At 34.4% G+C, this 17,019-nt stretch overlaps 1 protein-coding gene across 1 annotated transcript in view; it reads right to left on the bottom strand.

Annotated features, from left to right (window-relative positions):
- Positions 1-428: 428 nt before the first annotated feature.
- Positions 429-17,019, bottom strand: part of Col5a2 (collagen type V alpha 2 chain) — a 138,067-nt gene continuing 121,476 nt past the window's right edge. Inside the window, exons 45-54 of the mRNA XM_069995626.1 lie at positions 16,419-16,472; positions 14,468-14,575; positions 13,613-13,666; positions 11,673-11,780; positions 11,256-11,309; positions 9,194-9,301; positions 6,953-7,244; positions 5,369-5,556; positions 2,841-3,080; positions 429-2,088 (exon numbers count right to left, since the gene is read on the bottom strand). Of these exons, the coding sequence (XP_069851727.1) occupies positions 1,942-2,088; positions 2,841-3,080; positions 5,369-5,556; positions 6,953-7,244; positions 9,194-9,301; positions 11,256-11,309; positions 11,673-11,780; positions 13,613-13,666; positions 14,468-14,575; positions 16,419-16,472 (1,353 nt within the window). The 3' untranslated portion in view covers positions 429-1,941. The remainder of the gene's footprint in view (positions 2,089-2,840; positions 3,081-5,368; positions 5,557-6,952; positions 7,245-9,193; positions 9,302-11,255; positions 11,310-11,672; positions 11,781-13,612; positions 13,667-14,467; positions 14,576-16,418; positions 16,473-17,019) is intronic.

Genomic DNA, 17,019 nt, shown 5'->3' on the forward strand with positions numbered 1-17,019 from the left:
TAGTCAAATTCAAGATGTAGAGCTTAAGTAATCAAGTCAGGACAAGTAATTATAAATATAAAATATAAATAAATATAAAATGAACATTGAAAATAAACTGAAAATATTTAGGCTAAACTCATATGTGAAATATTTTAGATGTATTTTATTAACAGTTTATTCAACCATAGAAAATTCACTTCTTGTACTTATTGTCAATAATGCTACTCTGATACTTTAAAGGTTAGATTATGACAACATTGTCATATTGTCTTTGTGAGTAATGCCATAGAATGATATTTGTTTGTAAGCCTATGTACATGATGTAAGGTATTTGCTCCATGTCTGAAAAATACGCTAAGCAAAATTTACCACAGCAATCTATCTTTCAGTACTGGGAAATAAACAGACCTAATAAGTTCAAAGGAATTCCACAAAACAAAAACCACTGACATGAGAAAAGCGTGAATTTAATTTTATGCTTTGCTGAGATACATGACCAAAATTGTGTGCATGGCTTGTCCTTGGAGATGGCCCCAGCTGTTTATTTTTAAATTGAAAAAAAAAACACAACAATGGAGCCCACAAATGCAAGTAAGAATAAAAAGTCTCTTGAGACACAAGGGGCCCTACAAGTTCTTGTTTAGGAAACATGCAGTTTTACAAGGCATTGCAGATACAATATGACAGGAGGACAAGGGAAAGGCACGGGAATAATGCACTTTCCTTCAGAAATGGGAGTCTAACAGCTCGGTTTTCACAAAATGGTATTGATGAAACAATCTTTATTTTTATAGACTTTTATAGAGAGAATTTTAGCACCATCATTAAAGGTAAAATAAAAATACTTTTTAGCCCTGCCTATCTCCAGTCTTGGAATAATTACAGAAGCATAGCACCTTTCAGTATCTAAAATATAAACAAGAATAGAAAGTCCATCCCAGCTTCCAGAGATGAGGTAGCTCATGCTAAGAAATGTTGGGTTATTTTTCCTATAAAAGTTCCAAGGCCAAATAGACTAATTCCAATAATCACATTTGAATAGTCAACGCCACAATGTTTCTCTAGATCTTTTCTTCATTACAGGCTTCAGTATAACGATTCTGTACAGATGGATGAGTCTCAACTTGGGTCTTTGTATTTGTATGTGTCAATTAATTTGTATTCAATGTCCCTTAAGTAAGAAAATAAAAATGTGTTAAGTGGCGTGTGTGTGTGTGTGTGTGTGTGTGTGTGTGCGTGTGTGTGTGTGTGTGTGTTACTTCTATCTGTTTTGATAGACTGTATCAAAAGGGACAAAGGCACTATTGAATTTATCAGCCCTTAACGAAGTTTCAGAATTTGAAGAAATAAATGAGTTACAATTTGTACTGATTTAAGATCATGAGAAGCTGAAATATTTTTAAGAATTTCTGTAATAGGAATACAGTAATAAAGACATGTATGTGGGTTTCTATCACAAGATTCAATTATTTTGATTCATTTTTCATTGATAATCTGACACAAAAGGGCACTGCTTGCTATTTCTTCAAATGACAGCCAAGCAAAATAAAAAACGTGTCATGGTTTTTGTATACCCCACTCATTAAGCTACCCGCCAGGAAGAAGAATTTCCTCATTAAATACTAAGCAACTCTTTCATTACATTGAAATAAACTGAAGAAAAGAGACATTTATTTAATCAGTTTACTTTTCTTTTAAGGTGGTCATTGTCATTGATCAGCTTAAACCTAAACTGCTGTATTCAAAAATACTTTAAGTCAATTAAAACTTGAGGATTGTAAGTAAAATAAATATTCTGAAGGAAAAGGAGGCCAGGCACTTCAGACCATATGTACAATGCTGATGAGGGATCAGCCATTACTTCAAGAGTCTCAGGATCAACTTCAAACGGTCAGTTTTTGTGAAGGGTGATGGTTGTCATTGATTGTGGTGCTCATTGTTGGTGTTTCTGGGCTTGTGTTACATGAAACAAACTGGCCCAATTTCAACACCAAATTCCTGGTCTGTACTGCCAATATCCACGGGGGCAAGATCTATAATGGGTAATCGTGCCACATTCTGGGTTCTGTATTCAAAGACAGTCTTGCCCACATTTCCATTTCGCTTCTGTAATTAAATGGTGCAATAGGTTAATAGTATATACTTTTCCCCTCAAAGTTTTCCATTTTAGACAGAAACTTCCCCAGATAATTTTTACAAAGTAAAAGCAAAATCTTTTACAGCATTGTTTAAGTATCAGACAACTGATTATATAAAATGAGGAGCTAGCCTACATTGCTGACATTTCTTCCTTCTTCCTTTTTTTGTTGCTACCCAAAAATCAGTAACAATATATAAAAACTTCTTTTGGTTTTTCACAAAAGAATCTATAATTCATCATTCAACATATATATGCATATGTATATATACATATATATGCATGTATATAAACAGATATGTGTATATACATGTATGCATGTATGTGTATGTATATATAATATCATACAAGTGGGAAGAGGTAGAAAACAATGACTGGTCATACTCTTTAGAATCACAGTTTTGTATACTTGGAAATGAGTTACTGCATGAAGAACCAAACAGAATTGAAAAATATGTGTATCCAATACTAGGAGTCCAGTTCTTTCTTTACTGTTTCGCATTAATACTTCTAACATTCTTTGTGTACTAATAGATGTTCAAGTTCACCCTAAAGAACAACTATGAACAAAATGCAGATGTGTTTATATATATATATATATATATATATATATATATATATATATGGTAAAACTGCCACACTTCAAATGCCATGACAGTAATTTTAATACAAGTGAATTATTTTTCCTCAACTAGATCGATGTAGTTCAAATAGTACTTACAGAGCAAGTATCATGAAGAACTGTATATCTAAATCTAATGTTCCCTTCTCCTTTGATTTCCAAGTCATTTGACCCTTTAAGGACTACAGCTTTCTTGAGGCTTTTGGTTTGATCATCCATGTATCCTATGCTGTTTTTGCAGATGTAAGTAATGTTCTGGGAGGCTTCTTTTGATAAAAGGCGCAAGAAGGTCATCTGAGTAACAGCTGTGTTAGGTGACTGATAATCTCCATAAGTAAACTAAAAAGGAAACAAAAAACAACAACGAAGTCTCTGTTAAAACAATCTGAAGGGTCTCATATGCCTCACAGATATGTGACAGACACATTGAGTTTAGCCAAATCATTCTTGAGAGTATTAATTTGTTGTTATAAAATAAACGATTCTACCTATACATATAACACATATAAAAATATCTTTGGAATTCTATGCCTCCATCAGAAAGAATGACACCGTCTCATTTGTTGGGAAATGGCAAGCCTTGGAAAAAAATTATATTAAGTGAAGTAACCCAGACCCAAAGAAACATAGGTCCTATGATTTCCCTTATTTGCAATAACTAGTATACGTTTAGGATAGTCTTACCAGACAAAAACAAAAGGTCAAAAGGTATGTACATATGACCATATAACCTGATGCTAAGCGAAATGAACTCCAAGATAGGGACACAAGAGGTTTTTTCCTTTGTTACTGTTGTTTTTAATGATCTTTGTGATTTTTTTGTATGTTCTTCCCCCATGGTATAACCCCTGTTATCACTATTTGATTCTGGTGCCCTGCATCTTGTATATACATTTTCTAATTTGGGGAGAGGAAGGGAAATAACAAAATGCTGAAACAAGGATATAGGTTGACCCATTGTAACAATGAGATGTAGAAGACACTATGTTGAAATGAACTTTAAAACTTGCGGGGTAGGGTGGAGGGAGGAAGGTGTTAGGCAGTTGAGAGGAAAAGATAGTAGGGGAAAAACAAAGGAGGGGAAAACAATGCTTGATAGGAAATGTATTCATTACCTTACGCATGTAACTATGACCCCTCTGTGCAGTATCTTCACAATAAAAAAAATTTTTACCACAATTTTTTAAAATCTTGAAATGTCTGGATTTTCACAAGTAAGAATCTCTCCTTACTACCCCAAATGAGGTGTTAAAACCAATAACAATAATCATTTTACAAAGGAAGATTAAATATTTAAAAAACTGCTTTGATTATATATAAAACATTTATAATACATTTACCAACAATTTGAGTAAGAATTAGAAATTAATGGTTATGATAAATCATTGTGACCCAAATGTCACATATTCTTAAGAAACATGAATTATATTTTTTTGATTAGCTCAAGCAAATTGCCAGTAATTTCTTGTAGGCATTTGGTTATTCCTTTTCAATTCTGAGCTTTGTTTTCAACATTCTCAGTTGAAGTTGCTACAGGAAAAAATAATAGTAGTTAAATTTTTTTTCCTTGCTCATTAAATAATGGCAGATTCTTTCATATGTTGCACTGGTACTTCATGTTTTCACATAATCTTGAATGTAAGCATGGATTCTGGTGGAAGGTGAGGAGCAGAGGTGAAAAGAAGATGTTAGAGTTAGGCTGCTACCACAAGATCTGAGATGAAATAGACATAGTGTAGTATAAAAGATCAGGGACTGATGGAACTCTAAATATTTCATCATGATAGAACTCAGAACAACAGGAATGCAATCCATGTAATTATAAGGTTTCAATAAAATTAAACATTTACAGATTCTTTTTTCCATTTTTGACACATCATCTAATTCTTACCACTTAGCACGTGTTGTGTATTACTCTAAACACACTGACACAGAGACAGTGGGTTCTGTATTATCACACTCAGTTCACACTAGCAAAACTGAGGCTCTTAGAAGGTTTCTTAATTTATAAGGCCCAATGTCAGTAAAAGATTCTGCTGACAGTTTTCCAGCCTCCTAATAACTGTCTTTCGGTTCTGTTAAGACCCCTGTAATTACACTACACAGTGAGAACCAAAAACATTAGAAAACTAATATAAATATAGTTTTCTGTATTTCATCAATGGGAAAAATTATAATTCAAAATTTATGATCATCAGAGAGGTGCCAGTGGTTTAAGCCTATAATCCTAGCTACTTATAAGGCTGAGATTTGAGACGTGGTTCAAAGACAGTCCCAGCAGGAAACTCCTTGAGACTCTTATCTCCAAAAACTACTCCAAAAAGCCAGAAGTGGTGTTGTGGCTCAAGAGGTAGAGCTCTCACCTTGAGCAAAAGAAGCTCAGGGATAGTGCCCAGGCCCAGAGTTCAAGCCTCAGGATGGAAAAATAAAAAGCAAAAAAAGATGATAATCTCATAGTAAAATTTAATTTAAGTAATGTCTTTGCAATTCTAATTAATGAAAATATATCCCAAACAATGAAATATACTTCATTAACAGTAACAGCATAGCTCTCTATAAAATGCTATAAATTTACAATAGATAATATAAAATATAGAATACAATTTTGTGTAGGCATATTAAATTACCTGAGCTCCTCTGTTCATATCAAGACCATACCAAACAGGTTTATTGTCAGGAGATTTGCTGGCCCACCAGGTTTTACGTGGGATACTGGATGGGTTTGCTGAGATACAGGTTTCTCCTGTGTCCATGTTGCAGTAAACTTTGATTGCATCTTCAGCAGAACCCTGGTTAGGATCAATCCAGTATTCACCTGTTTTCCAATACCAAAGGAATAAATAAACTGAGATTACCTTAAACATTGTTATTAGTCTCCAAAATAACAGAGATGTTTTTATTATATTTATACTATTATAATTGATTTGATTTGTTTGATATCATATTATACTATGATAACAATCAACTATGAACTCCCTGATTTAAAGAGCATATGATATCCTTTAAGGAAAAAGTAACTGTTAGGAACAGAGGGGCTTTCTACATGTTAGATGCTGTTGTAAGGCTCTAAACATCAGTGTGAAGGAAATGTTATTATCCTTATTTTATTAGGAAAGAAATGGTATCAACAAGAGATTGGTTTTGTCAAAATACATATGTTCCCATTAAATTTTTAAAGCCAAAGATTTAAAAAAATAATCATAATGTAATAAGTCATTAATCAACACTATAATTAAAGTAAAAATATGAATTACAACAAGAAGCTATGAATCATCTCTAAAGTTAATATTTTCATATATAAGTATATATACATATGAAATTTTTGAAGCAAGCTATACCAATGCATTGCTTGGTATGGGACATATGGACAAATAAACATATTTGTTCATATTTAGGCCTATGTGCATGTTTGAGTATAAATACAGGGAAACATATAAATATTAAATTTTAAATAAAATGAGAGTAATGGAAGGTATAGAGTTGAGAATAAAATGGTCTTTTCTTCAGAGATAACATTTGTAGCTCTCCCTGTCAATTTCAAAGTTAATTGACATTCTTAAACATTTCACAGGTTTTTTTCCTATGGCGTACCATTCCTCTTTTCTAGGTCTTATTAATTATTCAAAATGGAAAAATAGGGCAAACTGTACATGCCAGTCATGCAACTGTGGTAGAAGCAGTATTTCTAAGTACCTTAGACCCTCACGATAAAATCATGCTGCTAGCAAAAGATTCCAAAGGAGCAAATCATAGACATATAAACTACATTAAAGGAATTCCATGTCCAAATAAATCTGGATAGTACTGTGTACTTAATTTGGCTCTCAATAATACAATAAATGTTATTTTGTTAAAACGGAGAATTCATGGGGGTAAAAAAATATATACGTTTAACCATGCTTCAGCAATTCTTTTCAAAATAGTTACCAACACAGAAATCTGTTACTCTGCAGAAACTACTGCTATTTTAGGACTTGTAGGTAAAAATGAAATTATATAGTTAATAGAATATTAATTACAGAACATGTCATCTCTCTCCATATTTTTCCATGTTAATTGACTCCACCACTAACCAAAAGCTCTGTGGCATGTTTACTCTCTTTCTTGTGTCTATAACTAAGTATAAAGCTAATAAAATATTTTGGAATGCATTTAAAAACAATACAATCAGAAACAATGCAATTTGTTCCAATGGGTCCAAGTCTACTCACCACTCTGCTTCGTGGAATGGCAAAGCTTTAAGTCATCACAAGTCCGAGCTGGATGTTTCTTGGAGCCATCAGGACTGCGCATGGTTTCAATCTGACTACTGAGTGACTTCAGGGTCGCATGGACTCCTGGATCGGTTTTGTTGGTGTCATCAGGAGCTGCCTGGTCTTCAGTAAACTCTGGAAGTGGATCTGGCATGTTCTCATCATAGTGGCCCATTATATCCCCAAGAGCAGCTGTAAGGTGTCCAGGGGGGCCCGGAGGTCCAGGTGGACCAGGCTCACCAGGAGGACCCTAATTGCAAAGAAATTGAAAGGCTACTGAATATATTGTTTTATGTATTGGATTCCTAAACTTGTGATATTTGTATATATACAATGTGACATTGGAAATGGAATGCAATCTCAGGATACTAGGGATCTTTCTGTAAGAAGATGGAGCTGGCCTGTTGAGGCATAGGATTAGAAAAATGGGAAATGATCCCTGTTGTTCAGGCAATGTGTCTGCAAGTCAGCATCTGTGATGAATAAAGAGTAAAGCACACAATATTTGCTTTGATGTCTAAACTAAAAATCCAATATACTTTATGTTAAGGCCAGGCATATATATTCATTCATATCAAAACTATTTGGAGCAGGGTAGCACTAACATGTTCTAAAAGTAGGTATGGACGCAAGATGAACAAGGATGATATGGGTGCTGCTTCTGAACAATACCAAGTTAACATCCACAAGAAATACCTGCAAGATTCCCTCTTTGAATCTTTAAATCCTAATCAAGGGGACACAACAGTCATTTTATTAGTTATAGTGCACATAAAAATTCTCCGTATTAAACAAAATTGAAAGAAATTCCTTTTAATCCTTTTATTGATTTAAATAAAGAGCTCTCCTGCCAAATGAGATAAATTATAAAAGTGGTAATGCATACGAATTGCCTTCTCTGTCTCACAAGAACCCAGAAACTAGCTGGGTGCTTGTGGCTCATGTTTAGCTACTCAGGAGGCTGAGAGCTGAGGATTGCAGTTCAAAACCAGCCTGGGCAGGAAAGTCCATGAGACTCTTACCTCCAATAAACTACTGAGACTCTTACCTCCAATAAACACCAGAACTGGTGTTGTGGCTCAAATGGTAGAGTACTAGCCTTAAGCACAGAGAGGCTCAGGGACAATGCCCAGCCCTGAGTTCAAGACCAGGAAAAAAAAAAACCCAGCAACTTGGAAGAACTAGGCAACAATCTAAAGAAGTGCAGACTCCACACCTCAAGAAGCAAGCACAGCCCTGAGATTCAACAGGCTGCATTTCTAACATGGGCTTGGCTACTTTTCTTCATGGCTCCAGACAAGTCATTTAACTTTTCATGTCAATGCTTTGTTATTCTTAAGGGGATGTTTTATGCTCATCTCTCTCCTCCTTCCCTTCCTCTTCTCTCTCTCTCTCTCTTTCTCTCTCTCTTTCATCTTGACGATTTCATGCATTCTTTTATTCTAATGTAAAGGGAAAATATTTTTTATCTGTCAAATGCCAGTGAAACACAAAAAAAGACAGAAAAATAAGTTTTCTATTCATAGAAAATAGAAGCACTATTCTTGACAATAGGAAACAGAAGCCTATTCACTATTTCCATAGTAAATAATAAAAATTTAGTATAATGGAGTTTCCACTGAGGAGCAAAGACAAAACAGAAGGTAAATCAGACCAGATATAGACCAAAGAGGAAGCAGAAGCTTATATACACATGTACACGAGTGCTCGCTCAGAGGAAAAACTGGGAGATGTATGATTCTTTCTAGAAGTTGGAAAAGATACAGACTAATGCACTTGATAGCTTTATAATATCTTCACTTGAAGACTATTAGGAGTTTTCACTGAAATCTTTTCTGAACACTTACAACAGAGAAAAATTCAATCTCATATACTTCATTGTTTTCTGGCATTTATGAAGTAATAAAGAAACATCACAGGTATCTTTGTCATTGAATGCAAAACAACATTTGCATAATTATAAAAATAATCAGAACTTATTAGTTGCTCTTCTGGATATCATAAATCAAGGTTTGAGTATCTTGGGTTTCTATTTTATAGACTCTCCAGGTTAAAATGTTACCTGCACAGACTAACTCTGTGTGACTCTTAGCAGAGTCCATTGAGTCTTTTGTATATTAGGCAACACAGATAGTATTGATGGGAAGCCAATCCACTGGCATCAATAAAATTTCTTGCATGCAAACCCTGTGACTTTACCTCTGGCCCTGCTTCTCCTACACTGCCCCGAACACCAGGTGGTCCAATTGGTCCAAGTGGCCCAGGGTTTCCTTCTTTGCCTGAGGGACCAACTGGACCTGGAGGACCCTGAAAGAAAATAAGATTGTTTTAGGTCTGGTGTAGAAATACTTTGCAATAATTCTGTTCATCAAAGAACTATTTGCATTGTATAGATTTAGTTATTACAATGATATCTTAGATTTCTTAATAACTAATAATGGTCATGCAGTAATTCAAAACCTTCACAAACTCATCAAACATGAATCATTCATCAATCATGCACAGTCAGAGACCAAAACAGGTTAAAATTGTAATAGGCTAATCTCCTAATTCATTAGTAACAATTATTTAAGCAAATCACAAATAAGTTCAATTACTTTAGAATAAGGACAAAAACTTGAAGCATTTGTTAGAAGTGAACTTCAAGTCCTTACATCACAAAATAAAACCACATAATAATTGTCTCTACTATTTTCTATTAACCACATAATAATAATAATTGTCTCTATTTTCTATTCTATATATGAAATATTATCTTTAGATATATATTTCATATTAATTCTTACAATTTGTTCTAGAATTATTCCTGTAGTCTAAATGATTACATATTCCAATTATCTTTAGGCTCAAAATGACTTAGAAGAGGCAGAATAAACATAAGTGCAACTTTCTCAGTGCTTCAAACATGGGTTCCATTTTGAATTATTCCCCAAAGTAGCTTTATTCATATTACTTCTGAGAAAATATTGTACTATTTTTATTGTGAAAATACTGTACAGAGGAGTTACAATTACATGAGCAAGGTAATGAGTACAGTTCTTATCAGGCATTGCTGCCTCCTCCTTTGTTTCCCCTTCCCATCCCGATCCCTTCCCATCTCCGCCCCAATACCCCTCTTCCTTCCCTCCACCCCAACCCCCGCCCCTGCGCCAAAGTTGTAAAGTTCGTTTTCGACATAACGTCTCTTGTACATCTCATTGTTGTAATGGGTCCACCTGTATCCCTATTTAAACAATTTATTTTTGCCCTTCCCCTCCCCAAATTATACCAACATCAAATACAGTGAAAACAAGGGTTATACCATGGGGGAGGGACATACAAAGCAACAAAGAAATCATCTTATAAATATATTAGAAACAATAGCAAGAAAGAAAAACCATTTGAGTCTTTATCTTGGGGTTCATTTAGCTTAACATCAACTTACCTGACCGTTCCTGCATGTCTCAGACATATACTAGTTATTGCAAATAAGGGAAACCATGGGACCTATGTTTCTTTGGGCCTGGCTTACTTCACTTAATATAATTTTTTCCAAGCCTTTCCATTTCCTAACAAATGGGACAATGTCATTCTTTCTGATGGAGGCATAGAATTCCATTGGGTATATATACCACATTTTCTAGATGCCCCTCAGTAGATGAATGGATCAAGAAAATATTGTACTTTTAGGGGCTGGGAAGAAGTTGGCTCAGTGGTAGAGTGCTTGCCTTGCATGCCTGAGGCCCTGGGTTCGATTCCTCAGCACCACATAAGCAAAAAGAAAAAAGCCGGAAGTGGCGCTGTGACTCAAGTGGTAGAGCGCTAGCCTTGAGCTGAAGAGCTGAGGGACAGTGCTCAGGCCCAGAGTTCAGGCCCCACGACTGGACCCCCCCCCAAAAAAAAAGAAAAAAGAAAGAAAATATTGTACTTTTAAAAGGATAAAATAAATCTTTATGAATAGATCCAATTTGTCAATTCAAAGAATAAAAGTTCAATGAAAATTTAAATGATCCCAAAGTGATTAATTGAATGGCAAATACATACAAGCCTTAGGTGGGAGACTTTAACATGGGTCCATGTTATTACATCTAATATGCCATATTTAAGATAGGTCTACTTAAAACTAGTTGCTCTGTAGTTTCTCTCATGTATTTGCTGCTAACTTCAAAGAATATGAACCAACTCCATGTTCAATACCATGCAAATGGTAGTGAAGAACTTGTATTGTATCACCAAAGGAAATATGATTTACTTCTGAAGCTGATTTATTTTGATTACTTACTCTAGGACCAAAAGGGCCAGGGATCCCAGCACTGCCTTGTTCACCATTGGGACCCTATATAAAAAGAAAATTTAAAAACATTACTAAAATATTTGTATCTTGCATTATTTGTTGACAGTTTTTCTATAAATATTTTTATTGATGCAGCATCATGAACTACTAAGTCATCAATCTCAGCTATGTCTCCATGCGTTCACTAATATTAAAGACCATTATAGAAACATATAGCTTTTTGCTTAAGTTCTTCCCCTCAAAATTACACCTTACATACAGGTAACTATATTGTGTAACTGGGCATTTACCAAGATAATTTTGAAATTAAAATGAGATGCTTAATGTACTTATCGATAAATACGTGTTAATATACTCGTGTATTTTCACATGCAAGGAGTAATAGCATGTAAAGAAATAACTTACAGGGGGTCCTGGAAGACCCTGAAGACCAGTGAAGCCTCTGTGGCCCTTCTGACCTCGGTCACCCCGATCTCCATGATCTCCTTTGTCCCCTCGAGGTCCTTGTGGTCCCTAAAAGTACAGTAATGCCATCGATACTACTTTCTTGAGAGTACAACTCACTGAACTTTTAGAGTTGCATTTATTGCAATTTATTGTACATCAATGAATGTATTATAGAGTTGTATTTATTACAATTTTTTGTACTTTATTTTACATGAATGAACACATTTACTTACCTAAATAGCATCATTCCCCCCAAATTGTGTCTATTTTCCCATGGAGTTGTAGGTGGTCAGTGAAAAAAAATAAGTGTATCATTTTGATTTCTCAAAGATTCAGGGTTTGAACATTTATCTGATGTTCTTACTAAAATGCTATCATTTTAAGTCTGTGCTAACATATCAGTTAAACACCTATCACAAATTTAGCGGTCTTTTTTTTGTTGTTGTTGTTAGTCATGGGGCCTGAACTCTGGGCCTGGGCACTGTCCCTCAGCTCTTCGGCTTTTTCTGCTTATGTGGTGCTGAGGAATCAAACCCAGGGCCTCATGTATGCAAGGCAAGCACTCTACCACTGAGCCACCTTCCCAACCAAGCTGAGGTTTTTAACTAAAATATTGCTAACATAAGTAGATTCTATGGAATGAAACCAAGTATTGTTCTTAGGCTTTCTTGAAGAAGGAAATGTTTGTGAAATCTGCAGATATAAATGAACTAAATGAAGATGACAGTTGGGAAAGGAGAAAAAAATAAGCACATAAAACTGAAATATCATCAATAAACCACTCTCATTTTTAAAGCAACCGCATGGGATCCTTATCAGATCTTCAATATCTGTATCCCAAACTAGAGATCCTGTTCCTCAGAAAATACAGAAGAAAGTCATAATGAGGAATGTTATTTTGTGTTATAAGCTGCACCCATAGAAGAGGTGAAAATCATCTGATAGATCTCAAATGTTTTTTATTGTTCCTATTATTGTTTTCTCTGAATACTTTGTTTTGTTTTAGATCTTGGCAAACAAAAACAGTTCCATAGATTCAGTGGATCATTGTAAACAGACAAGAGGAGTAGGATTATTTTCTGTTGTCTTAAGGGTTTTCCTAAAGTACCAGTTGACTCACATTGAACAATAGATGGAATCATCAAATCCACTAGCTCTTAGGTACAAGTTTTCCCTTGTGAGTTTGAGTTTTATTTTCCTTATTTGTTTTTAATTTGGATTTCTGTATTGTCAGTCAGTATAACAGTCTTTTTATAATAAAAACAAAGCTGGTTTTCATTCACTATGCAGCAATGTAAAATTATATATCAAAATTAGTCTGAATCTTTTGAATGGAACAATATAACAAAGCTTTATTGGCATAAATTTAAAGATATAATTTTCTTCCTGAATATGGACTTTGATAAATAAGGGTGAGAACTATTGCTTACTAGCTTGCACATATGAGAGAAACAAAATAGTTAAACATCTGTATAATGATATTTGACCCGCAAGTGATTATAAATACCAAAGAGATCAAAACATAGACAGGAAAGTCTAATTGCAAATGAAGCATGATATTTGAATAATGCTTTTCAAATTACAAAGAGATTTCAAATCATTTTCTTGTAAGACTTTTTAGCATAAGTCATATAAATATAAAGTTATCCCTATTATGTACTTGGCTTTTCTTACATTAACTGTATAAAATCTATGATACATTATTGCTTGTATAGCTTATCCTATGACATATCACAACATAATCTTTGCTTCTGTCTACCTATAACTTAGTACCTGTTGATCAGTCTTTCCCTGTCCTTATTTTTGAATGCTTAGATCATACTTTTTCCATGAAAGTACATTTTAAAGAAGAATACATGTATTTATTCAGAAAAGAAAAAAAAAAACATAAGACTTACAGGTAGACCACGTTTCCCAGCTCGACCAGGTGGTCCTATAGGACCTCGAGAACCCTAGAAAAAGATTCACACAAATTAGCATCTAAAAATAGTTATGCATATATTCTATAGACACAGGACTTTAAAAAAACGTGCTTTCAGTGTGATATTTGTGTGTGACTTACATATACACTATGTATAATTTATTGAAATTCGATGAATGTCCATATGTAAGTAAGAAAGAATGTGCTGACTCCAAAACTACTTCTAAAGTAATACATAAATATCACTGAAGCTGATTTAAAACTTGTTACTTGCTTAATTTATTCATATTTATTACATTTTCCATGAATTACATCATTCTTAATTATTCAAAATTAGGTATTTTTAAGATGGTAGATTCAAGGGAAAGCTCAAATAGTGTAATTCTTTAGAAAGGGAAAATTCAAAGTTCAGCAAAATAAAACACAAGGAAGCAGATATAGGAGGGGGGTGGGCTGGGGCCAAGGAGAAAGGGATAGACAAAGGGGAGAAGAGGAGGAGAATACAACAAGAATACAAAGTATATCCTACAAAGAAGAGTGAGGGAAGGGGAAAGTAGGGGAAGAATGGGTGAAAATGTTAAAAGGGGTAAGTGACATTGATCAAGATATGTTGTATTCATAAACTGCTGTGTTAAATGGCAACTCTTTTGTAGAACTACAAGGTAATAACTAAAAGAAAGAAAAGACTAATCTGGGATGTAAATTCATAATTACCTGTTTATAGGTCTTTGCATGAGTTCATGACTCAGTGCATATGACTGGTGCTTGCATGTATTTGTGTAACTTATGGTGCAGTATATTTTTGTCAGTGTGAAATCAAGTCCCTTCTTACCGGTTCTCCTCTCTGTCCTGCATCTCCAGGTGAACCAACTGGTCCAGGAGTTCCTGGGGCTCCCTGAGAACCGGGCAGACCTGCAGGTCCAGGGTCTCCACGATCACCCTAACATAGGAATAGCATTAAAATTATTCTTTTTATCAGTTATTCCACCATAAAAATATTCTATATATTCATTGTCTATCCACATTATGAAAAATGCCTGTTAAACATTTAATCTATTATTTCCACACAAGTATTTTCCATGTACATGCTCACTCATAAAGCCACATGGAGAGAAAAAGATCATACTCCTTTAGTGGTTCCCATCCACCCCTTCATTCCACCGTTTGCTCCCACAGTCAATATAATGAGCGTACAGGAGACCAGCTATTCTCAGTCTGGAGTGTTTGTAAACTAACAGTTCATAAAGTCTCTCCAAAAAGTGTGAATGAAAGAAAAATTTGAAGGAAATATACCATCCAGATTTTCAATCTTGTTTTTCAGAAAACTGGTTTTTTAACATCCCTTTCCCACTTGCCCATTTCACATTTTATGAGAGAAAAACTGATACTATACCATCTGCAACTTTATTATAGGCAACGTCTCAAAGAGTAAATAGTTCTAGGCATTAGATCATGCTGTTTCTAGAGTACAGGGTTCACTTGAAGTGAAGCTAAGAGGAATTTACAAAGAAAGAGGCTGTTTCTTATTTTATTCAGATGATTCCTATAATCTTATATTTTCTTCTTAAGAAGTCAGAGGTGAGATAATTGTGATGTGAACATGTGTGAATACAATTATTTTACTTAAAATGCAGCCAGATTTCATTCTCTTGCAGGAATTAACAACTACTAGTTAACTGATACATTTAGCAATCAGGATAAATTTTGGTAGCTAAGTTACAAGAAATTGAAGAAGCTAAACTGCCAACTCAAAGGATTTGGGAAAACATTCATTTAAAGCCCGCACACATTCAGATTTTTACCTTCATTACAACTATTTAACTTTGTGACTTAAAATAAATGAGACAGTGAATTAAAATGAGAACAAGTCTTCATAGATTTCCAAAATTATTTTAGAAGGTACCTCAAGCAAAAATTTCAATTGCATAGCTAGTTTCTTAGCAGATCAAGTCTCCAAATTAGAAGTTTTTAGCTTCAAATTCTTCAGCTAATTAGGAATCTTTAAAATGGTAGAGCTACTCCATCATAATATACTTCAGAGCAGCCTGGTGAGTAGCTGAAGACAAGTGTGCAACTGCTAAAAGGACTGAACTTTAACCAGAGTTGAAAGAATTTTCAGTTCAGCACGTTTAATTTTAAAACACATCAGGGAATGTATAGTGTTTAGAAAGCACATGGCTATAAATCATTCACTTTAGAGAGTGAGTAGAGAAATTCATGTCTCACAGCTCTATTTGAACTTTTGTACTTTTGTGAATAATTTTGCAACTTAGAACATTCTGTGTGTGTGTGTGTGTGTATGTGTGTGTGTCCTCATAGAGCCTTTATGTTGTGCCAGAAAAGAACACAATATACTCCCTGCTTTTCATAAAAATGCTTTTATAATTTGCCATTTACTTAAGCCCTATTGATTTAAAATATTTTTAAAACTTAAGACCTTACAAAGAGTTTTGTTATGGGTTGGACATGATGGTTCACACCTATAATCCCAACTACTCAGGAGGTGAACACAGAAGGACCAGTGGAAAGCCAGCCAGGGCAAAAAGGGCAACATTTATAGGAAATTGGGGATGTGGCTCAAGTTCTGCTGTAGAATCTGAATTTAATTCCCAGAAAAACAGAGAGACACATGGGGTGGGAGGGTGAGAATAGCACTGTCATCAGAAGGAAAAACAGAGCTGCCTTGGCCCTATGAGAAGAAAGTTTAGATTTTTAAATATAATACTAAACTCTCAATGATTTCAGACTGAGGTAAACCTAGATTTTTATAACATTGCTCTTACACGTTCTCCAACAGCTCCATCCCGTCCTGGGGTCCCATCATTACCAGCTGGACCCTAGGTAAAACAATATTTGAAAAATGAATTAACTGGGTATTTTAATTAAAACTTTCATCCCAACTGTCAGAAAAGTAACTACATATTTTACACTTCTCTTTTGTAAACTCAAATTACCATATGAAAAATCTCAGCAGAAGAAAGATGTCTATCATGTTCCTAATATTTTCAACTTCTAAAATTAACATTTCCTAACAACCATTTCTGGTTCATAATATTAAACAAATCTTTAACTACCTGAAATAAGCAGAGCACAATTTAATTATTACCATTTTATATTTTGTCTGTCTTTTCAATGAATGTTGTTTTCACTTCTTGAGTTTCTCCAATGAATATTCTTATAGTTTTGGAGTCAAGTAATGGTTTTCTGGTTATATTGAATTACTTTCAAAATGTATGGCCTTCTTCCCTTATTTTATTTTGATTGATTTCTTAACAATGCTTTTATTGTTTAATATATTAGCCCTGAAAACTACTGACACAGTGACACTGTGACTCACTCATTAAAGTACTTCACAGAGGGTATTACCACCTTTAAGTTCTCGAA

Source organism: Dipodomys merriami, unplaced genomic scaffold, assembly GCF_024711535.1.
Source record: "Dipodomys merriami isolate MVZ:Mamm:240054 unplaced genomic scaffold, mDipMer1.0.p SCAF_49, whole genome shotgun sequence".
Taxonomy (NCBI): domain Eukaryota; kingdom Metazoa; phylum Chordata; class Mammalia; order Rodentia; family Heteromyidae; genus Dipodomys; species Dipodomys merriami.